The sequence below is a fragment of the Paramormyrops kingsleyae genome, chromosome 14, assembly GCF_048594095.1.
Source record: "Paramormyrops kingsleyae isolate MSU_618 chromosome 14, PKINGS_0.4, whole genome shotgun sequence".
NCBI lineage: Eukaryota > Metazoa > Chordata > Actinopteri > Osteoglossiformes > Mormyridae > Paramormyrops > Paramormyrops kingsleyae.
In genome coordinates this window covers 9,413,548-9,438,530 of record NC_132810.1, presented here as the reverse complement: position 1 = coordinate 9,438,530, position 24,983 = coordinate 9,413,548, and the positions used below count along the sequence as shown (strand labels likewise).

General features: G+C 48.8%; 1 protein-coding gene across 5 annotated transcripts in view; it reads left to right on the top strand.

Annotated features, from left to right (window-relative positions):
- The window catches only part of esrrb (estrogen-related receptor beta), a 54,374-nt gene extending 38,173 nt beyond the window's left edge, over positions 1-16,201 (top strand). For all 5 annotated transcript variants that reach the window (XM_072699258.1, XM_072699255.1, XM_072699254.1 and 2 more), the window contains 2 exons: positions 9,685-9,954; positions 12,781-16,201. In XM_072699258.1, coding sequence (XP_072555359.1) covers positions 9,685-9,954; positions 12,781-13,025 — 515 coding nt within the window. In that variant the 3' untranslated portion in view covers positions 13,026-16,201. The remainder of the gene's footprint in view (positions 1-9,684; positions 9,955-12,780) is intronic.
- The last annotated feature ends 8,782 nt before the right edge of the window (positions 16,202-24,983 follow it).

The following is a 24,983-nucleotide window of genomic DNA, read 5'->3' as shown; positions in this document are numbered from 1 at the left end:
ATACATTTGACATATCGAACTAAATGTTTTTTAAGCACATCATGTTATAAAAAAACCTATTTGTCTCATGGGGGCGTCCCCACAGCATTTTATTTTCACATTTTCCTGGTGCCCTGTCCTTGCAAGATAGTGACATTTACCCCCCCCCGAGACACACAGGGCGCGCGTGTGCAGTCCTGCCCACGATGGGACCTCCCACCTGCTCCAGCTATCACCCCATTATGGATTCTTGACCCACAGCGCGGTGAAAACTCCGGAAAAAGATAAAAAGTTTCGGCACTTTTGGTTTCTTAAGGAAATGATGAAGGGTAAAAGATGAAGCGTAGAAAAGGCATCTGTTCTCCACAGGGGTTGTTATCTTTCTCGAAACCCCACAAATGCGATAGATCTCTACTCACTGGCACACACACACACACACACACACACACACACACAGCCACACGTGTATAAACACACACAGAAGAATAATGACATGGTTGGTGGCTGGGCAGCAAGGAGTGGAGGGTGGCGCTGTCAATCAAGTGCTCTATCAAATCGAAAGGGACGCACTAATTCCACTGTTTTGAGGGAGGAGGGCACTGTGAGCATATGCATCAATGTGGCCAGTGTAGCAGCCTGACCCTCAGTTTCATTCTGTAGGTAGTTACTTTAATAATTACTGATTCTGATTGGGCACAGAGGCTTCACACCCGGCTCACAGGAGAAGGAAGGCTGGAAAATCACCAATGTTCAGACCTTGAGGACAGTGATTTGAATAGCCCTGAGCTATAATGACCATATCTAAATGATCCTTTACATGCTGAATGATTTCAGGTCATTGAATAGTGGCAGGCCATCCTTACATCCCAAAAAGCCTTCCCTTTTTTAAGGGTTCATTGCCATCTCAAAGCTTAGGCAGTAAGCTGGCCGGCCTCCAGGGGGCGGTGGTGGGTCCTCAGCCCAGATGTATTGTGTGCTCTGTGAGCTGGATTGGCTGTAATCAGGTGCACAGAGATGTTTTTCCCTGGTAAGGAGATTAGACGGATGGGCCCCTTGTCCTCCCACAGTTCGGGGAGTGCAGTGTCAGCAGGGAGAGGTTCAGAGAGCCGCTTACGTTGGGCCGGATCATCACTGACCCAGTAGCACGGAAAGGGGCCGGCGTGTGGGAAGAAGAAAGCTTTAAAGTTCCAGTCTGCCCACTAAACTTCAGAATTCCAATATACTCCGCCAGTGTCTTTGCAGATAAGTGCTTTGCAATGATGTGAGACGGCAGCTTGGGCTAATTCTTCCCGGCGCTTCCTCTGGACGTCGACCATGCCATGCCGTGCCCCGAATGCCGCTTCAATCCGAACACTTGTCGTCCAAACCCTAAAGGTCCTTCCCCTCTTCAGCTTATCGGGGATGAATGTCAGGACGGGTTCTGCAGGGAGGTGATTAGGCTTGAGCAGATTACAGGCCTCCTGCCAGCTTGTGCAAACACACTCATCAGAGCCCAGGCTCAGGAGACACAGGTAAATACAAACAGTCGGGCCAAACACGGTTATTTACCTGAGGGCTTAGAGCGCAGCTCAACCCAGACCGATAATATATGGTTTTACGGGCAAAGAGAATGAATTCCATCATTTTAAAGGGCTGGTTTGCGTGTGTTGATGGTTTGAAAGGACTAGCCCACAAATAGCTAAAATAGTTTGGGTTTTTTGCCTCTTAAATGAACCCCGTCATCCTGAACACCAGAGAGATCAGCACTGTGCTTGTGATGCCAGCAGGGGACTTAAAAGCTTTTTCTAAGATGCACTCGTAGATCTTAAAACTGTCTGAGGTTTGCTCAGATAATCACCTCTGCAGCTCCTACATGAAGGTCTGAATTAGCGCAAAACTAGTGAACACTCAACCAATCCAAGAAGCCATACCACAGTTGCAAAAATTTTTAATTCACAGGCACATCCAGTCAGATTTGTGCAATAGGTGTTGATTGGCGTAAATTGCAGAGTGCACTACAAACTTGATGATCGCATTAATTTAAACCTGTACTTGATATAGGGTTTCCACTGAGCTGACCTGGTAAAAACTGGGTCGCGGTGCAAAAAAGGTTGAGAACCACTGGTTTAAGGTCAATAACGGCCCTCAACCCTTCTGAGATCATAAAAGTACAGCAGTACAATACACATGTATGTCTTACCAATTAATAATACATCAGTGATGTATTGAAAAACGCTGTGTCCTTGAATCATTTCTTGTCAATTTGACTGCTGACCAATAAATAACTAAAGCTGTTATTAATTAGTCAGACCGTAGTTATGCAGTAACCTGCATAACTACCTGCTACGTACCACAAAACCAGGGAAGAAGACCAGTTAAACACTGTCTGGTTTGTAGAGGGGGAGGGTTTTCACCTGGGGGGGGCAAGCCTTTTGGGACATGTGACGATGCACCCACCTCAGGGCTTTCCTGTACAGCGCCCCCAACCCCCCCCCTCCCAACCAGCTGATTGCATTCTGATAGATTTTTAGGCCTTGGGCAGAGGAATTAAAAAGATTAACACTTCATTATGAGGCAGAGGTTTGAAATCGATTAGCACAGAGCCAAGCCCAGCGCTACAATAGATGTGTCATGATTATTGGCACTTATGATCCCTGACACAGTTTCTATAACCCCCCCCCCCACACACACACACGCAGTGACCCAGTGCAGGCGGATGGATGGTGGTCATCAGGATGCGGTGGACAGTTTGGTAATTCCATGTTTTCCATACTTGATGAAACACAGTTTAAAGGTGTGGAAAGATCTGCAGCACGTCACCCAGTGTGCCTGTGTTATGAAAATACCTGTGATTAGTTTAAGCTGGACCACTTGCTTTGATGGGGCTCCGCCATAAATTCACATCACCAGCTCAGTGCAGATTCAGGAAGCCGGATCGCCGCTCTGAAAACGGGGCTTTTGAAAGCGTCTTTTTGTGACACAGATTCTTTTTATCTGTAATTGCTTCTCGCTTTTAGTGTGTCGAGGAGTGGGGGGGGGGGGGAGGGCGATCCATCAGAATCATCTGTAGACGGCAGTGTGAGGCGCACTGGGGGGGGGGGCGGGGGGGGATGAGTGCCATCGGCATGGCGTCCTGTCTCTCGCAAACGTGTGACCCTCCCAGAAATTTTATTAGCCAGACACCCCCCCCCCCCCCCCCCGGTGAGGCGCAGTGCGGAGACTGGCTGGCCCCAGGTAGCCCGCTGACACTTAAGTGCTCTTAACGAGTAATTAATTGGCTGCTTATTTCCGCGCTAACATGTTGCGTTAGCCTTGTCCGATGGTGTCTGTCTCCCATGATGCCCTTGACGTCTCTCCAGGTGTGTCTCCTCCCTGAAAGCACGTTGCTGGAAAAGCATAACAGAAACCTTTGCCCTGCCCTCACCAGCACCCCCTCGTGACTCCTACGTGTATATTCAGCCCCTCCTGGTGTGGACCACCAGCAGATGAGCTCGTTGCCCCGTTCTCTCCCCCCTATTAAAGGACGAAATCTACTTAGTGCGTTGGCGAGCCGATCCCGGCTGAGCCGCGTAATCTTTATGTAATAGAGTGTGAATGCGGCGGGCCAGTAAATCAGCTCCTCATCAGTGCACTTCATTAAATATAGAGAGCAACACATAGCTTTTAGTATATTCAATTTAGCGGCTGACGCGGACTTATAAAGATAGATTGAGTAATCAGGGGGGGGGGAGGATGCCACCAAGGAGACAGAGATGGGGTCCGTGTGTGTGTGTGGGGGGGGGTATGGGCATTTCTGTAGATTGTCTCGCTTTTAGGTTGGGGGTATGGGTTTTGCCACCGTACAGGAATCTGGCCCCCCACCCTCCTGGCTTTGGGGTTGCCCTTACAAAGATGCAGCAGCAGTAATAATGACTGATTCAGATATTCAGTTTATGCTTTGGGGTGCATCAGAGTTCCTTGAAATGATTTGTCAGTCCGCCTGAGGGGGGCGCTGCTGGGTCGATTATGTTGTTACTAAAGCAGCGACCCGGTCAGGTTTTCCGTGTGAGGGGTTTATTAATCTATCCACCTGCACCTATCACCAAATATATCTATAAAACTGCCTGTATCACCACATATTATATTATTATTATTATTATCATCATCATTATTATTATTATTATTATTATTATTTCTGTAATTTTCTTTGTGATATTGAACTTATTTTGCACCTAAACATAAGGAATCATTACTGTACTGTGATTGCAATAGTAATTTCAGTTTTACTGCATTGGTAATAGAAATTATTGCCCCGGATCTGTGGAATTAGTAGACGTTTAGCAGCAAATCGGGGATATTGAGCTCGCGGGAGTACTTACTGCTGAGGGATTGGGGTCAGGGGGTCAGGGGGTGCAGATTGAGATGAGGGGGATTGCGCTGTTTAATGTCACGGGGGCTCCTGCCGTTCATAGGCCATTGGCTAAATGGTCCATTCGCGCACGGGGTCCACCGGCGGAATAATGGCCCTGCCGTGGTTTTATGGATGCAGATATGGGCTATTAATGGGGGCCCTCTGAATGTAGCCACACGTCACGGGCCAGGAACAGGTTATGCTGGCCTGCCTTTGGTTTCTCAAAGCCGCAGCCGGACCAGACCCTTCGAGACGTTCCAGGACACGGAAAGACTTTTGTTGTGCATTTGAAAATGATCTAAGTGAAAATGGCATAATTTAGCTTTAAGGAAAGTGAAATATTCAATATTCCAGCTGTTTCGGGTCAAATCAGCTGATTTGTGTTCTGTACTTTACTACCACGATGGTATTGATTGGGTGTCGTGTGAGTGCAGGAAGAATCATGGTTAGTTAGTTGAGGTTGCACACACACACACACACACACACACAGGTTTGTAATTATATCTTTAATTGTGGGGACTCTCCATTCATTTTTATTGGGAAAACTCTAATCTCAGCATGATGACCTTAACCCCTACCCAGCTCTAACCTTAACCATAAGTAACCAAACAAAATACGAGACTTTTGCCATTATTTGTTTTTTGATTGCCTTCATAGATCTTTGTGGTGATCTGAAAATTGTCCTCACAACGTCAAAATAATAGGTTTTTAATACACCGTGGGGAACATTTGGTCCCCACAATGTAATATAAACATAATCCACACACACACACACAGACATGCTCAGGCAGCCTAGCCCAGCATCCCTGGCTGTATCACACACACACACACGTAAACAGACCATTTCATCATATGGTGCTTCTCAGAGAAGCTCCTTCATGAGGATGAGGAGGGCTAATAGCTGGAAGAGGGAGGTTTTGCAGGTGTGCCGGGGTGGAGGGGGCCGTCCCACCCGGACATCTCGAGGGTCCAGGCCAAGGGCTGGGGGCTGACACTTTGGGGCAGGGATGCTGTCTGACTGGGAGCCATGACAGATCAGCATCTGTCCTACAGGAGTCACATCCCCCCCCAGCCCTCCCAGTCTGATTGAGAATGAAATACGATGGGGCTGCATCTGGAGGGGGGGGGGGCACAGAGCCTCATAATTACATCTCCTTTTTATGGCTGCCACTAATGGCCGTCAGGGAGGTGGAAACAATAATAAATGAATAGAACGTGAACTCCACTCCATAGAAATGTGACGCCTTCGTCTGGGGGGGCACTGGGCTGTTTGGCTCAGGACCGGGTCCAGCTGAGCGGACCCCCCCCCCCCCCGGCCCCAGGGACATCTTTAAGCTCATGCTTCGGTTCCAGAGGTTGTTGGGTTTGGGGGGGAGGGGGTTCGTTTTTCGACATTCCCATTACTGCTGAGGAAGGGGGAGCCGATGCGCAACCATGACAACGGCACAGAATCAGGGAGGGGGGTGCTGGCATGATTAGTGGGGGACGGGAGACGGGAAGAGGAGTTCCACTTGACGGCATGGCCTGGGACTGATCTGTTTGGAGATAAAGGTGACAGTTTGAGATTTATCAAGTGAGCAGGAGAGATTGCCGGGAAGCCCCTCCCCCCCCCATCTCGCCCCCCCAGCTGCTTGATGCAAAATGAATGACTTTTCTGCAGGACAGGCTGGGAGTGCGCCCTCACTGAGGAGACAGTGTGGCCCTGATTGTGTCTGGGTTTCCGTTTACCCCTCCTGGTTTGTACACCCGTCAAGACTTGGCGCCTCACATCTTCATCCCGCACCTCCTTCTACACCTGCAGCCAAGGAGCTTCTGGGCTGGGGGGCAGGGTGTCAGGGGGGAAGGGAGCCACTGGGGCATTTGCATAACAGACAGGGAAATTAGCATGGCTGTGGTGCAAGCAAATTTAATGGGGGTGTGGGGGGGGGGCTGCAGAGTCAAGCAGGGAGGTCAAGTAAGGGGATGCAGACCAAAATGAGGCAGGGAGTTGTTTGAGCTTGAAGGAAAATGAGCGGAAAAAAGCGAAACATGACAGGGCAGCACAACGAATGTGAAAAGACGTTAACCGATGTCTGCTTCCTGTGTCTGTCGTGGCGATTAAGCCGATTAAAGCTGTAGCGGTGACCAGTAGCTAGTACCCATTGCTAAGGGGCTTGTTTTGGTAACCGGGGTGTTACTTACATTACCAATAGCTACACTATGAGAGGTGCGCTGGACTTTATTAGCATAAATAGAAGCAGATAGACTGATTACAGTTGAGGACTGTCCAGAGACCATGCCGGGGTTCTCATCTGGCCAGAAACCGTGCTGGGGTTCTCATCTGGCCCAAGACCGTGCTGGGGTTCTCGTCCGGCCAGAGACCGTGCTGGGGTTCTCGTCCGGCCCGGGGTTCTCGTCCGGCCAGAGACCGTGCTGGGGTTCTCGTCCGGCCAGAGACCGTGCTGGGTTTGTTGTCTGGCCAGAGACCGTGCTGGGGTTCTCGTCTGGCCTGAGACTGTGTTGGGGTTCTCATCCGGCCAGAGACCGTGCTGGGTTTGTCGTCTGGCCAGAGACTGTGCTGGGGTTGTCGTCTGGCCAGAGACCGTGCTGAGGTTCTCATCTGGACAGAGAGTGTGCTGGGGTTCTCGCCTGGCCCGAGACTGTACTGGTCCACCCCTTGGTCATCTTTTGTTCCTTTCAAGAAAGAAAGAGCCTCCACAGAGGGACATATGCCCCCCCCCCGTCAGCTACCCCGTTAGGCCGGAGTGCTCCTGTCAGTGGTACAGACATCCCCTGCGAGCTGGATACCACGTCATGCCAGCTGAAAGTGGACAGGAGCTGCAGGTTGGAAATGAAGATGTAAATATTGATATTTCATTAGGTGGGAAATCAGTCGCTTGGGTAGAACTTAAGTGCCCCCCCTCCCATGCCTTGGCCTGAGCACTGGCTGACCTGGGCGGCCAGGAAGTCACTTCATTACTCGATTAAATTGACTGGAAAAAGGCAGGGAAGGACATAAGATCCCATTTGAGGCGATAATTTAGGCTCCTAGAGAAGAGGTGGGGGAGCCATGCCGGGACCCGCAACAAATTGCGTCTGTGGTCTCGATGCACGGAGCTTTTATTGTCAAACGTAATTGTAGGCTGTTTTCATTTAATGCAAGAGCAGTACTAAGGAGTGGCTGGTGTTTGGGGCGTGGCTCTGCGCCACCTGCTTGCCGTGGATGGACCCGGTTTTTATAGGCTGTACCACAGTGAGGAGGTTGTCCCGCATCCAGACCATGTGACCACCCTGCTGAGCGCTGCATGCCCACACGGCTGGGCTCCCCTGCGCTCCCAGCACCTCCCAATAAACTCTGCCATTTCTGGGTGTTTTTAGCCCAAATATGAAAAGATTACATAACTATACTTTTTATGCTTAAAATGTTTTTTTACATGTTTACTTCCAAATTAGGGCTTAAATTAGCTGAAGTTGTTATAATTCATTTTAAATTCAGGATACTGGTTTTTTTTTTATGAACGGGCATTGACATGGAAATTGGAGGGTTACAGAAGTCAGGTCAGGGTGCATGTCACAGACGTCTCTGTCCATCCAGTCAGGGACCCACTCCTATGAGGTCAGGGTGGCCCGGCGTGTCACAGACATTTCAGTCTGTCCGGACAGGGCCTCGCTCCTGTGAGGTCGGGAAGGCCCGGTGTGTGTCAGATATTTCAGTCTGTCTGGTCAACGTCCCGCTCCTGTGAGGTTGGGGTGGCCCGACGTGTCACAGATGTCCCGGCCCGTCCAGTCAACGTCCTGCTCCTGTGAGGTTGGGGAGGCCCGGCGTGTCAGAAACGTCTTGGTCCGTCCGGTCAGGGTGCCGCTCCTGTGAGGTTGGGAAGGCCCGGCGTGTCAGAAACGTTTTGGTCTTTCCAGTCAGGCCCCCGCTTCTGTGAGGTCGGGGTCGCCCGGCATGTCACAGACGTCTTGGTCCGTCCGGTCCGGGTCCCACTATTGTGAGGTCGGGATGGCCCAGCGTGTCACAGATGTCTTGGTCCTTCCGGTCAAGGCCCCAGTCCTGTGAGGTCAGGGTGGCCCAGCACGTCACAGACATCTTGGTCCTTCCGGTCAGGGCCCCGCTCCTGTGAGGTCAGGGTGGCCTGGTGTGTCACAGACTTCCCAGCCCGTCCGGTCAGAGACCCCCATTCTTGTGACTATCGATTTCCCTTCACATCCTGAGGGCTGATTACAATCTGTTAATTAATGTCCCCCCAGCACTTTTTCATCCAGCTGTGCTCACCAGCCTGATAAGAGAAATTGGACACTTTTCTAACCCCCCCCTTCCTCTTTTTAGCCCCCCCACCCCCACCCTGTCCCCAGGGTATTCGGGAGCACTCCAAAGAGTTAAGGGCCCTGTAGATAAACATCACCCACCAACTCTCCGGCAATGAGATAATATGAATTTAAAAAAAGGGTGGGGGGGATGTGGTCCCTAGCCTGGTCAATACAATAAGCAGGCTTCTTTTAATTATATGGGAGCTGATAGCATTGCGACAGTGAACTTGTAAAAGCAATAATTTCAATCAGCAGGCGCTGTGAGGGCAACTAATATGCTGGCAAAAAAAGTTGAAACTGCTGGCGAACTGGCTTCACTCATTGGGGGGGTGGGGGGGGGGGTGAATCGAGGGACAGGGGCTTTTAAGAGTTTATTGACGGCTCTACAAGGGGGAGGGAAATGGCATAAGATGGCTATCGGTTCTTCCTCTCCGCAGATTTCCTTTGTCTTCCTCTTTTCCTTTGTCTTCCTCCACACCCCGTCCGTCGCCTGACCTTAACTGGGCGTCTTGGGCAGGTCCCGACCCACCCTGGCGTTCGATGGCGGTAGCGGCATGATCCACGCCGGACAGCCTCTCGCGCGTTTAGCAGCTGTGCTTCGTCAGCACTGTTTGTCAGTATCCGCCACCGCTGGGGATTAGGGTGCAGTTGACCCCTCTCCCAGCAGGGGGGGCCCTAGCTGTCATCCCCACTTACCCCCCTACCAGCCTCAAACAAGCACAGATGCTTACACACACACACGCACACACCACCTTCCTGAGGAAGGCACAGTCTGAGTGATTACCTCAGAGGTGTTAAGGCTTCAGAATGAACTCCGCTGTTAACAGATCCCTACAAGTGTTCACCTACATAGACTTGCGCACAGAAAAGACTTCATGCAGATCCGGATATGTCCTAGCCAAGCTATGTAACATTTAATTTCTGTGTTCTGCTATAATCTGTTTGTCTGTGTGTTTATATGCACAACAGCCCCTACAAAACAAAGGTGTTAAGGAAGATCTGTACAAGATTTGACAATACCCGCCCTCCCTGACCCCACACAGGCTTCTCCAACCTGTCGCTGGCAGACCAAATGAGCCTACTGCAGAGCGCATGGATGGAGATCCTCATCCTGAGCATCGTGTTCCGCTCGCTGCCCTACGAGGATGAGCTGGTCTACGCAGAGGACTACGTGATGGACGAGGAGCATTCGCGGCTCACTGGCCTGCTGGACCTCTACGTCTCCATCCTGCAGCTGGTGCGCAGGTACAAGAAGCTCAAGGTGGAGAAGGAGGAGTTCGTCACTCTGAAGGCCATCGCCCTCGCCAACTCGGGTAAGGGCTCCTCACCTACCTGCCGCTTTTTTATTAAAGGGACGTAACACGTGAGAAAACTCACAGTTTAAAAAAATCCTAATTAAAGCCAAAGGTTGTGGCTGGTTTATAACAAACATAACAAGTAAATACTTTAAAACTTTATCTGAACCTGAAATTTTATCATCTAGCTCTAACAACTTATTATTTGTTGTGTGTATGTCCAAATTACCCAAAAATTTACCCAAAAATTATGTTTCAGAAACTATTTTTTGCTGACTCATTTCTTTTTACTACAAAAGTGCTGTCCTTTTTGCACTTTGGTGTAAGTACAAATGCAGTTTAATACAGTTTGATGTAAAGGCAAAATTACATGACACCTGCAATCTGAATCCAGTGTGCGAATTCATTAAAACGAATCTTGCGGTAATTTCACTTGTTAAGCTCGCACAAAGCTATCAGAAAGGCATCGTCTCGATAAGCGTAAAGGTAACTTTCTAATGGGAAGTTATGAGAGCGTGAGAGGACAATATGTAAGCACTGTGACATGTCTTAATTGATTCTGAAACGAGCGAAGCCCAACTATATTTTCCTGGTATTTATTATCAAGTTGTTTAATAGTTTCGTCAGCTGTTAAATTGCTCGTTTTGTTCAGTATGCGTCTCCATGCTTTGTTGAACAAACTAATAAGGAAGAGTCTTCGTTTGGGATACTGATGGCAGAGGGGGGGATGGGGGGGGCTCCCCATTTTAACGCATTATTTACATTCATGTCACTGCTTGTTGCATCGTCATCCGATGGAAGCTTTTGCCGACACGGCGTCCGGAACACAGGTCATGTGATGGGGCAGGAAAGAAACAGATAGACGAAGGAATTAGCAGAACAACGTGCTAGAAACGCACAGAGTCGGATCACCTGCGGGTCAATAAACGCGACGTAAACAGGAGGGCCGGACAAAAGGCGGGGGAGGGGGGCAGTTTAATTGAACGCCGGCCATGTCGTGGTATCCCTGTGCCCCCCCCCCCCCCCCCCCCCCACCTCCACGATGGCAGCCGTGGGGCACTCAGCCACTGGAGATAAATGTAGCATTTCATTAGGAGCGCAGGGGCCTGTCAATAAAATGTGTTAAGTCGAATGGAATGAGCGGCGGGGAGTGACGGCCCTCGTTTGTTCCGCCGCGGAGGTGATGCGTCCGTATTGACAGCCCCCTCCACCCCCCCAGCTACCCCCCCCACCTGATCAATGCCTCACCGAGCCCTTTGTGTTTGCCTGAAAAATGAAAATGCTGAGTCTGGCGTTTTGCTTTACTTTGGCGTGACAGGTCCCCGGTGTGTTTGCGGGGGGGGCGGGGGGGGGGTCTCCGGACGCTTGAACAAGGGCCTGACGCGATCGCTCCTCCGGGAGCCCCCTCTGCCTGACAGCTGTGAAAATTCATAGCCATTGATTTTGTAATTAGCAGTTTATCAATGGCATTGACGTGGCCCCTCTGATGGATTGCAAGGAAATTGTTTCTTCAAAGTTATTTTTTTCATACCCCTCCCTCCTCGCTCCCAGACCACCACCCCCATCCCTCCACACACCCCCTCCTCCACCTTGTGTCCAGATGAGACCCGAACATGTGGATGAATGTAGAAATGCCGTAGAGACTCGTCGGTTTCGCTATTCCGTTAACCCCCCTCCCCCCAATTAATCTCCTTGTATATCTTTTAATTTTTTACATTTTTATTAATTTCCTGTGATGCTAATTTCATTTACAGCCCTTTGGAAAAGTCTGAGGTGTTAAGCACAGTCCCGTGTTCCCCGTTGTTTAGACAGCGGAACAGGGATGCAATGGCCACACTCGTCTAAATTCACGGGAAATCCGGATTAAATCGGTTTTCCGTTTTACGATCCCATGCCATGCTGAGGCGGGATAGTAGCCAGGTACAGCTGGTAAATTACCCAGCTCTTAGATTCTTGATTTTAAGAATCAGTGCCGCGTTCAGTTAATTATGGTCATTGTGAATTTTACCAGTGGGATAAGCATACAGGCTTTGCGCCTCACGTTTGGGAATGCAGTGGATTCCAGTTCCCAGATTCCAGTTGTCCACGTTCAGTGGCTGTTCCTTCTCCCAGAGGACTGGCCATAGGCATGTTCCCCTTAATTCCATGTGTTCCCTGTCCATCTGCCAGATTACAGTGATCTCCAGTCAGCACCAGCCCATGCTGTACAAAACCCAGAGCCAGCTGGCTAGGCTTCACATACATAAAAAGAATTTAAGTTCGGTGGGATGTTTGCATTGACACACCTATGGGATTTTTCTCGGAACCATGGAGGGTCTGGGGGATTTGGCACAGTGAACATGCACTTTGATTTTGTATCACGGAGTAGATATTTAACGCCTTTAAAGGTGCTCTGTTGGTTTGCTGTGTTGCGGATGGGCATCTGAGCCAGACTGCGACTGACGATCTCTGTGTTCGTCTCTAGCAGCAATTAGCTGCTTTTCATGGAATGAAATTATTTTTTTTCTGTGTGATTCTGTAACTATATCTTCTCTCATCATATTATGCTTTATTATGTTTCACTATTTGATTATTTTAAGCCCAACACTCTTATCCACAGTGACAGAATTACGAATGTTTATTTTTTCACGTTTTAAAAACAATATATGACAGCCAGGGGCGTGACTAGAGATTTTGGGCCCTATGATAGCATATTGTAGAATATACAAAGATATAAACCAATAAGCAGAACCTGCTGGTCACCAATCCATCTCCACAGCTGCAGCCCCCCCCCCCCCCCACCCCATGACATACACCTGTGCCTCACATATCCCCCCTTCCCCCGTCTCTGTCTCTCTGCGGCAGACTCCATGCACATAGAAGACGTGGAGGCAGTGCAGAAGCTGCAGGACTCCCTGCACGAGGCCCTGCAGGACTACGAGGCGGGGCAGCACGCGGAGGACCCGCGGCGGGCGGGCAAGCTGCTCATGACGCTGCCCCTGCTGCGGCAGACGGCCACCAAGGCCGTGCAGCACTTCTACAGCATCAAGGTGCAGGGCAAGGTGCCCATGCACAAACTCTTCCTGGAGATGCTGGAGGCCAAGGTGTGACGGGGAGCACGGCGGGGAGCCGGAGGGGCTGCCGGGGCGGAGAGGCACGCGGGAGCGCCCCCTACTGACCCGCTCCGGCTACAGACTGCTCTTTCCGGCATCCAAGACGTTTTTAAAAAGCTTAAAAAAAAAATAAAAAAAATTAAAAGTGAAAGCAAACTGGGGTAAAGTATAAATATAAATATTGCAGATTAATTTAAGATATATAACAAATACTATGTACAGTGAGTTTTTTTTGTTGTTTTGTTGATGGTCTGTGGTCAAATACAAAGAACACCCCCTCCCCCATATATATATATATATATACATATATATCTAACTGCATTCTCAGGAGGAAGGTCTCCGCTTCCTTTAACCAATAAGCTGCTTGGATTTTTTTTTCTGTTCCGATTCGTACGCTGGAGGGCGCTCTCGTGCCAGTGTTTGGCGGGAGCGTAGCTGTTTACCGTGCACCGTCCAGATCTGCCGGATGCTGTTCTTTTCTTGCGGATTTGGCAAAGGCGGCCAGCCACATCCCAAGGCGGCCCTGCCCACATATACCTCTTTGTAAGGGAGCGCCTGGGGGTCGGACTGGGTTTACTGGATTTTAGACGGGTAGCGGGAGGCGGGGGGAAGGTGGGATTCGGATGCCAGGTGAGGGCTGTGGCTCACTGTGTCAGAGCTTCCTCTTCCTCTTCCTCTTCTCTCAGTCACTGTGCAGTGTGAAACCGCCCCCGCTCTCACCACGCTGGGCAGCGTTTCTAATAATAATTAGTAATAATATGATTCCACTAATATGGTTGGCAGTTTATGCTGTCTGAGACTCAGTTGGGATGGAGAGAGTGAGGGAGAGGGGGAGGAATGGAGAGAGAGCGAGAGGGATGGAAAGAGAGGAAGGTGGCTTTACGCAGCATAGCACAGGCCCAGCAGGTTCTGTGTTGGAACAATCAATGGGTCCATGTGTCAAATATGCTATTTAAAGTGGCATGAGGACACTGGCAGCCCACGTCCTGCCCACAGGGGCACACGGTGCCTGGCACCCCCCCCCCCCCCAACCCCGTGCTGCTGAAGGGCACACTTCTGTGCATGCTTTGGCCATAGGCTTGAAGGCCACCCTGATTCTGACATCCCATCCCGGACAGAGAGGTCATTGCTGACCCGGAATCCCGCAGTGAGTGGCCCCCCCTGGATGGCAGTAGAGCCCCAGCTGTCAGCGCGAGGCTGCGATCGGTGCTCTTGGGGATTTTTTTGCTCAATTCAGCAGCCGCCAACCTTACAGAGGAGCGATGGTCAGGCAGACGGAGCCGCACCCAGCGCCCAAGCTGTCAGAACCCGTGACTGAGGGGACAAGTGGTCGGGCCGGCCCGCCTGCTGGCCCGCGTGTGAGATCAAGCTGCCGGCGGCGAGTGAAAATGCCGCCGCCGTGATTAATGGGATGTTATAAATCGTGCCGCCGCGGCAATGTGATACTGTGATCAAAGGCATCCCTGACATTGCGAGAAGGACAGCGGGGGCTGGGCTCAAAATCCTATTGGCTGGGGACGCTCGGTTCCCGCTCTCTCTCCAACCTCATTGGTCGCCTGCTGAAGGTGCCACACCCCCAACCCCCCCACCCCTAACAGACTCCCGTCTCAACAGGTGTTGTCTTCCGGCCACAGACCTCGCTCTATAGTTTCCATTTAACCAATCAGATGGCGTTAATGTCACTCGGGTCATTTTGTTTAATTTTATTGTAAAAATGATGTGTAGAATGTTTTAATTGTAGAATTAAGAAGTGATTTTTTTTCCCCCCCGTATAAATATTTACGATGTACCGTATGCTTTTTTTGTCGTTGTTGTTTTTTTTTTTTGCCCCCGCAATGTAAAAAGACTTCACTAAGTATTCATTTACCTATGTATGTCAAATTTTATTGTGGTCTGCAGAAACTAAAAAACACAGAAAACTAAAAAAATGCCCCCCAAATACTGTGACTTTTTTATGAGTGCTGCACCAAGCGGGTGGTGAAGATAGCAACCCCGCCCCCCCCCCAGATGTTAGTATATTGGTCAGATGACCAGTGGAGGGTGACAGAGAGGCTGTAAAATGTGATCCCTCCCAGGTCAGCACCCCCCCACCCCAACCCTTCAACATATGCCACAGGAACACAGAAAAATCAGCATTGTGTCCTTGTAATGCAATGCATGTTTAATTTTAGCTGGATAAAGCAGTGTCCCTCTCAGGGGAGAGCCCACCTTATGCCCCGCCCCCGCCCCCCCGTGGTTGACCTATAGCGGCAGTCCTTCATGCCAATTACACACCCCTAGAAGTATGATGTAAGCACAGTCAAACTGTGGGCACCTACAGTCCGTATCACATTCATGTTTTGGGATCTTTGGATTTTTTTGGGCCGCGATTAAGAAAAGCCTTTTGATTAATAATTCCAAAACCACTGGGGATCTGTCAGGACTTGGAGCACAGTAACGCTGACTCCGCCTACACTGAAAGTCCTGTCAAATCCATGAACCCAGTCCTTCCTTGCTGCCCCGGCTCTTCCACCTTGGGATGACTGACAGCCAAATCGGCCAATTGCCTCCCAGCCTGCCTCTTAAACCCTCCTGCCCCTGCACTCGCCCGATGTCTCCAAGCGGTTCACAGTGAGTCCTGTCTCCTTAACCGAAACTTGGACACGGGGGGGCACACCCACAAAGTGTAAGGAAAGAGCTTCCCATCCCCCAGGCTGACCTGGTAGATGCTGTGTGGGGCCAATTCTGCCCTGGATGATTGACTGTTGATTTCTGTTGGCTGCTTCACAGAGGTCACTACAGAACGCCTATGGTACACTTGTGCTAACTGCATTTGCTTTAACTGTCCACTGTCTCTGTCTGAATACAGTTGTATGTCTCCTGTTTCACTCTCAATGTAATAATGACTCTCTCTTCAATGTATGTCAGCCACTGGGTCACTTCAAGCCCCCCCCCCCCCTTTGGTGAAGACTGAGATGATTATTTTCTGTGTATTGAATATGTGCTGTATAGCTATTAGGCCTCATCTTAGTTGGTGGGCAGGATACTCTGCCTTAGCTGTTCGATGCATTTCATGCAAGTACTTGTCCTGCTTGTCTTGCTGTGGTTGGAAATGCTCCATTCTACTCTGGAGTCTGGCGAAAAAAAAAGAAACAAAATGTACAGATTTATTAAATAGCCTGGATGTGAAGGTATATGCCATTTGTGTGCATTCGCTTCTAAATTTGCACCTTTTTAGCCTGGAAGAGAACCCTGCTCCCCTGAAAACACACACACACACACACACACACGGTCCCCAATGTCCAACAGAAATCCGGAGATGAACAGCCATCCGTTATCCTGGGGCGGGGGGGGGGGGGCGCTGCAACCTGTCTGACAGGAAAGCAGCTGAAGAACAGGAATGTGCGGAATTAATAACGGGAAAAAGGCAGTTTCTGTCATTTCGGAAAGCACAGATTTCTGGGACTGAGTATTCCCTACTCTATACACTTCTAAGGGACAATTTAAGATAATTATTTTTGTTCCTTTTTAAATTAGTGCGAGAACATAAAAGAAAATGCTTAATTTATTTTAAGTAGCTAAAATGGTATATAACCAATTAATTTTAATAGTCTTCTAAACTGAAATCCTCAATAGAAATGGGACAATTAAAGTTCTGCTCTCTCTGCCTTGGGGATGACCAGGAAGGATAGAATATAGACGATTCCTCCCCCCTTTTCCGCTGCGGATTCGACGAGTCAGTGCGGCGCAGAGTCAGTGCAGCGCATAGTGCGCTTGGCGCAGTCGTTATGGCGACGTGCTGTGCGCCCAGCCACTGGCCTGCCGCTCACTTCTCCGCACGTCCGCGGTTAATATGGGTGTGAGGCGGGAGATTATGATTTTCCTCACGGAAGCGTGCTGAAGATTTCCTAGCTGCACCAGGGGGGTGGGGGGGGGGGGGGGGTCGCTTGTCAGTGTGAGCGATTGGGTTTGAGTGGAGCCTCCACGCATGTTTTTGCATCAACGGAGGACTTAAATTACACTTAGTCTGAAAGCAGGGCACACCAATGCCCAGGGGAACTTGCAGCACAGGAATCAGACATGGTGTGTGTCCCCCCCCCCAAAAGCACTGTTTGTCGTTCTGCGACTGCGCCAGTGTACAGCGATATGGCCCATGTTCTATTTCTAACCTCCTGCCCCCCCAGCCAGAAAACCAAATCGGTTATAACAATCACACACATCACACTAACAGATAGTTCAATGTTTTATTATGTAGATGGCACACTTATAGTGAAGTGACTGGCCCTTTGACATATTGAACACAATTAACACCCGCTAATCCTGGCTGAATATTTAGCTGTTATATGCATATAATGGTACCAAAATGGCAGTAACCAGAGTATGGAGAATGGAAATAGTACTTCCTGGATGAAAAACGATTTAAACGACAACAGGACATTGCTCATTGCTGGCATGTCAAGTCTTTCAGGAAGGAAGTGACTTAATTCTTTAAAGGGTTTTGGAGAACAGCTTGCTCCCATAGAGGTAGTGATGCCGAGCAGACCGCACGTCCGATGGCACCCCAGCGTCACAGGACCCGCATCCGGGTCGCAGCCAGTGACAACTGTCCCATAAGAACCACCACCACCACCCCCCACCGTGTCCCCGGCTCCATGATCACCTCCATGGTGACGTTTTTGTGCTGTATCTGTCACGTGCTGTGAATTTCAACCATATGTACCGGTGAAAATTATTTATTTATCTTGTAAATATGTTTAATAATAAAAAGGCTACCTTTTGTTCTACGACGAGCCGTCTTGCCTGGTCATGCCTCCGTATTTCAGAAAACAGACCTTTTATTTAGGAGTCTGACAACTTGTTATTTATTAAAAGTCCTGCACGTCCCGTCCTCAGAGCAGAACGTCTCTGTTTCGGAGCTTTAAGAGGCTCCTATTAAATCTGTCACTGATGTTCGCAGGGTGTATTAATTCCGCTCTATTAGTTCCCCGTAGTGCAGAAATACAGATGATCATCTATGGCTGTGACCTCCGACTCCTGTCTGTGCCTCTGCTGGCTAATCGATACGCCCTCTAATAGCCAGCGGGTCGGACGGGGCCAAAGCCTGTCTGAGATTTCGCGCTGGTCTCTATCTTCACCGCTGCTGGAAGTAAATATATCAGATTACCGGCCTCTTCTGCTGGGTTTTGGTGTATGGGAGAGCGAGGCAGCTCCAGACGCGCACCTTCCTTCGCTCCCTCCCCAGCCTCCATCGCCACCCCTACGGCAAATGGATAAGAACACAAGGAGATGCACCTGACACGGGGGAGACCCGAACACTCGAGTCCCCGGTTCAGCCGGAGATTAGGCCGCGGGGGACGGTAGTACCACGAAGAAGCACGAGGCCTGGTGCCCTTTCAGCGATTCCCAGGCTGTACAGTTGGGACATTTCATTGTTATTACATTGCATTGCAGGACAGCTAAGAGTACTAGTTAAAAGATCACCTGTATGGGCCGATCTATATGTTTAAACAATAAGAGCGATTAGAGTGAATTTATTGAACTTGGACACAAAACCACACCCACCTTAAACCATAATTTTTAAAGTGTAGCCCGATTTATACTATTATGGTAGGATTACTTTATTTATCCTCCCCAACAAATTTACCAGATCGTAAACATTTTCCAAAGATCCTTCAGGTCTCAAAGGTCTTTTGCAGTGTAATGATGCAGGACTACATCTTGGGGGGCGGGCAGAGAGCACCAAGCTGGGGGCAGGTTTTTGGGGGCCGGTGGAGCGGAAGCTTGCAGATAGATGGGGCACCTCAGCAGCCATAGCGAGAAATTATTCAAAATAATCACTAAGAATAAGTTCCAAAAAAGAAACTGTGGGCTGCAAGGTTAAAACAGAAAAGTAAGGAAAATGAGAAATCACACCATCCGTCCTTTCCGTAAAAGCCGACTGCTCGGGGAACAACCCTAGAAACTTCTGGCATCTTATTATAAATGCGCCACCTCTTCATACATATCATTTAACAAAGATTAGGGAAAACGCAGCGCAGGAGAAAAAAAAAAACCGCAGTGAATGTTTCGCACCCAGCCTTGAGATTTATAAAGCTGACTGTATCTGTACTGCACTCTGATACGGCGCTGTGTGGCGCAGCTGAATATTTCAGACTATCTGGGGAGTGTATCTGATACTGCCGGGACGAAGCGATGCTCTTTCGGGGGCCGCTTCCCTGCCTCTCTTTTATTGCAGCCACCAAATGCGAGATATTGTATTCAGACGATCTCCGAGGTTTTCCAATTTTCCGACCGGGTGTGTAAATAACGAGGCTACCGTAAGGGACAGCGATAAGCATAAACACGCCTATCAAGCCGAGTGCATTTGTGACAAGCACGGTTTATGGTGGTAATATCCATGTTTACGCCCCATCTCACAAACATATTTCTTGTGCTTTTACTTGCGCCTATGAGACAGGAGAGTGTAAGAAAATTCAAGCACGCAATTAACTCGGATCATCCTAGTTTCTTGACTGGGTAATTAATAAATGTTAATAATCAAACCGGCCAGAGAGGGAATAATCCCGCCTAATTCATACCCGGTTTATGGTTTGTCACGTGTCGGCACTTTCAAGGGTGAGACCACAGTCACTTCACCTGATTTTTTTTTCAGAAAGGAGACATGCAATTTGTTAACAGCGCTTAATTTAAGGTCAAGGGACTTTGAATGAGCAGAAATATGCCGATATTCAACATAATTTAATTTTCATTTAAAATGGCCATTTTTTTTACATTACGAGAGGGATCTGCTTTTTTTAAACTCCTAGCAAGTGAAATTACTTAGGAAGCGAATCAAGCGTGCATTTATGTATACCTTTATAACGCGTCAAGTATGAATTTAATTAATTCTTAAATGTAATTAGATAATTCTTATTTTATGATTACGTATTTAAACAGCATATTATAAGTTGATACTGCTAAATAACTTAATACTAATAAATAACTAAAATGTGGGTTTCACCGACAGAAAGTCAGGGAAAATCGATTTCTTTCTTACAGTACGGACTTATGAATATTTTCATGCATTTTGTGGCATCATAAATTGTAGCTCACTGTTGGATTTTATTTTTTTAAATCGTGTAGACGTTATTATTAGTTGTAACAATTACTAGGTTTGAGGTGAAACGCCTTATTTCAGCAATGAAGGTGCTAATCGCTACGAAAATACAACCGTATTTGATTTGGAAATTAAAAATGAAATGCTCACAGATCACTGTAACTACAAATTTCGCTCGACTCTTCGACGTAGTCTTCGGAATCTGAATATTCCATAAATTTGAAAATTGGCAAAAAGAAATAATCAAAGACTAATTATTCTTGCAACCTTTTTATTCCGGAGAGGATCCACAGAATGATGTTTCCAATGTTTTCGTTTGAGAATGATACTAGTTTAACAAATATTTATAATTCTGATATTTTTTTCCGAAATATAAACACAAATATTCCCATAATATTTGGAGTTTTTATAGCTTAAAAACAGTTATATAAAATCAAATATGAAACCTATTATACAACTCCTTTACTGCTAAAAAAACGTATTGAGAGTGAAAGTAAAATAAATATTTTGGAAACATTTTCCTTTCGGTATAGTCCTTGTGAAGGCATTCATTCGGAACTGCATAGTGTCGTTTAACAGGCGTTCACATTAAACAGAGAGCAATCTTTCCGGTTCTTATGAAGCCGGTGTCCCTACACCAACCCTGTCTTACAGCTCATTTTTAAGACGGCTTCATATGTTTGGTGCCGTCAAATAAAGTAACAAAGACCATTTAGCTGATAGGGACTGGATTCCCAGTTTGCTTGTGGACTGTGGGATTGCGGATCGTGTGGTTCAGTACACAGAGAGGACCTGTGGTTTTCCAGGGGGGCTTTGGCGACGCTTCAGAGTCCGCGGCTCACAGGGATGTACCGATCCAAGGCTATTCCTGGACCTTGGGGGAGATTGGGGGTATGGGGGGTGGGGGATTGTCAAGATGGACGTGACCTTTTCTGCATGTCAGCCAAAGGTTAGAAACATACTGGCCTTAAAAGAAATGCACTTGTTTCCGGTAACGGAGATCTTCCCCCCCTACATTTAGGGGTGAGAGTCACGGTGGTCCTGCTAGATCCTCCTTTGCTGATCGGGACAGAAAAAGAACCGATTTTTTTGACCGAACTGGATTCCCAAGAAGCCGCCAGTCATCTCTCCACTGCCAGCGGAAATATAGACGTTCGCGCCATTTATAGTTTTTCTTTAATTCTATCTTTTATGAATAGCACTAAATGAAGACTCGTAATTTTATCATATAGTTCTGCAGAAAATAAAAATCTACAATAAATAAAAGCGAATCACTTTGTCTTCAGCCTATTGACACATTATACACGGTATGACACGTCTTTCCGATCGTAATTTACACATTTATGTTCATAAATGTCATTTGGTGTTTTATATATAACTCATGTAAAGTGATATATGGAAATTGACAGATGCATGTATGATTCCGAGATTAAACATCATATAGATCACATGTCTCGCCACCCCCTTCCCCCAACACTGTTCTCGCCTGAGAGGAACCTTGACCATGCAGATAATTTACTGTGTTTTGGGAGGAGCGCAAAACATGCAGTAAATAAATAAGTGCCAGTCCATTTTATTTGGGGGGGGGGAGGGTCACTTCACTTTTCCAGCCACTGAAGTGTGAGAAATTAACCCAAAAAGAATAAGAAAAGGGACACTCCCTCACCTATCCGGTAAGTCTTTATGGTGCCCCCCCTGCACTCTCGGCTCAGCCCCCCCCCCCCACCCCATTTTCTTTCTGCCAGCAGCAGCACAGTCTTGCACCCTTTGTGGGTCCAGTGCCATGGAAATCATTCCATTTAGGGTCAATCTAAACCCCTGATGTTAGCCCTGACCCCCCCCCCCCCCCCCCCCACCACCACCCCACACAGGCGTGTGCGTCACCCAACCTGTCAAACTGCACCAGAAGCAAAGACAAAGATTTCTCACTGATCAGTATTAATAAATAAGCGATTAATGCTTCCTGCCAGAAGGGGGCGCTGCCTTAAAACCCTGCAGCTGACACACATGTGGTGTTTTTAACCTCAATATATTTGCAATAATATATGACTGCTGCCCCCCACCCCCAACAAGCTGGGAGGATGCAGTGTTTTCCAGCACAGTGATCATCTGTGTTGCGCACTGTGCTGGTCAGAAAAAATAATTGAACTTAGTTAAATATAATAGCAAAAAATGCCCCCCCCCCCCCCAGTGCACACATACAATTATCACACGGCCCTCCATTAGCTCCCTTAGCGTGAATATCGACACATTTCTCTCAGTCCAGAAAGGACCTCCCTGCTCTTCTGTTTGTTTAAATGGACCCGTGGTGTTTTTACATGTCATTAGGGGTCAAAGGTCACACACAATGGTTCTACTATACCTCCTTTGTGGGATGGGGGGGGGGGGGACACTGTAAAAATCCGCCCTTTCAAATAATTTCTCTTCCAGTCCTGAGACAGGAGAGCTGCTGTGTGCAGTGAAAGCTCTGCTCCTTTTACCAGATGTCACTGGGTAGTTAATGAGGACGGTCACCGGATGTTTTCCTTCCTGCTTTTGGATGCTCCCGGCTGTCCTGTCTCTCCAGCAGCAGGGGCACCTGGGCACCGGTGAGCACTTCCTGGTTTCCGCTGCGTGGACCGCGGGGTTCTCCGGTGGAGTGCCAGCGAGGGCCGGCGGGATATGGGACTAGCGCTTCCCTCTCCGGGAAACGATGGTAAGAATGAGCGGCTGATTTCCGCCTGCGGGGGAATAGGGCTGGGAGGGATGGAGGCGTTTCTACACCTCTGTGTCCAGACGGGGTGTGGGGGGAGGGGGGGCAGCAGCATAAACATGCAGAATAACAGAAGTTCTTTTTCAGTGGACCCTGCTTCTCATGCAGGATTTCCAAGTGGAGCGGAATGTTCCGGAAACCCTTTTGCAGTCACATGTTGCCGTCGTCCACTGGATACATGAATTTTTATTTTAGTTCCCCCCCCACCACCCCCACCACCCCCCACGGCTCTGACTGCTCTAACAGTGCCTTGTAAAAAAAAATAATAAAATAACGGAAATAACGGACACATGTTCTACAGTCCGGCAGGCTGCCACCCCCCACTTCTTATTTATGGCCTTTAAAAGGTTTACTGGGTCCTGAATCATGATTAAACGCCCCCCCATCCCCGCGCTGATTCCCTTTAACTGTTGTTTCTGTCTTCCCTCAGCCACGGCCGTGTCACCACCCATGTGTCCGTGCAAACGATCGTCTCCCCCGTGCGCCGTCGTGATCAGATTTCAGCAGACCTCTGAGTCCATTTGCCAGGTTCCGTGGCCCGGATAGGGAGAGGAACAGGAAGAAAGCTATTAATGCGTTTGCAATATAAATTCCACTCGGTAATAAATTACGGGCTTCCCAGTAGGCGTACAAGTTCACACCCCCCGGCTCAAGGACAGGTAAGGGTGCCGTTTGCCTGCTTGACACGCTGGCACAGCGTGGTGCGAAGGACGCCCCCCCCCCCGCCACCCCCCTAAAGGCTGCCTTTGAATGTATTCTAATGAAAAGGGCTCCATCTATAGATCACCTGTCAAACTGCAATTAGGACAGAAAGCACAGTGTCAGTCGGATGCCCCTTAGCGTGAAATACAGGCAGTTAACGCAAAAAGACTGAAACAAAGCGATACATCTGTGCGACACTGGTGGTTTCTGAGCGCGCACCATAAATATTTCAGTCGCTTTTATCTGGCAAGTGTTTTTTTTTTTTGGCAGTGAAATTTAGAACAAATTCTGTAGACAGGCTTCTTTTCTCATTGTAATCATTTATTTGTTGCAATCTGCAGTAGCGTGAATATATTGTGAGTGGTGCTTTGCTGGGGGGGGGGGGGGCAGCTATGTGCCAGATGACAGAAAGAGATTCAGCACTTTTGAAGATATGTGGACACATTACCGTGCTCAAGGCTGCCTTGTGGTGAACCCAGTCTGTAACGTGACTTTTTATTTATATCTGCAGGCCTTGGGTCGGGGGAAGCGAGTCGAGTCGGGTCGGGCGGGGGGGGGGGCCGAGGCAGCGTGACAGCCCAGCATTGGGGGTGGCACAGAAGGATGACGCCTCGCCGTACCTATCCAGGCCCCCGGCAGGGAAGAGGGCGGCAGACGCTCCATGTGCAATGAGAACTTATGCGGCGGGACTGGTGCTCAAAACCCGCCCACACCCCAGGGGTCACTCCGGCCCCCACGTCAGCTTTACGACGCTTTAACATTCCGGCCGAGCTGGATTTTATCGGCCCTATTTACGAGTGCGCCCTTATGTCCTGAGCTTATGAACTTCTCTATGCAAATCGCTCTCTCCTCCGCGTCGTCATTCTGACCGAACCGGACCGAAGAGTGTGCGGCCCGCTTTCCTCAGAACAAGCAGGATAAATAGACGCCGGCCTTCCAAAAACACGGAGAGTTGAACCAAGCCCCACCTGGAAAGGGGGGGGGGCTGACACATTAAAAAACACAATGGCGTCATCCCTGCATCCGATCGCTCTTCAGAACAGCGTCTAATATTCAGGATATAATGTGTTGTATTTAAGTACTATATTTATAGGTGGTAAAGGTGTTATTTAAAATATTATTTAAAATGTTATTTAGAAACACAGAAGAGAGAGTTCCGGGTTCCGGTGTGGGTTCGCCGTTTTCCTAATCGCCCACACACAGCTGTGGCATCCTTTTGGGAGGGGGGGGTGTCTTTTAGCCACAGCGTGCCCCCATCCGCTCTTCCCAGGAGCATGAGTGCCCCCCCCCCCCCATTCATCAATCAGAGGCCTGGCCCGTGCTGGGCACATGGCCCTTTAATGGCGCCAATTAATGGTTACTCGGAGGGACTTTATGGGGCGGCGGGGGGGGGGGGGGGCAGCTGTGCCGCATTATGGAGCCCCGA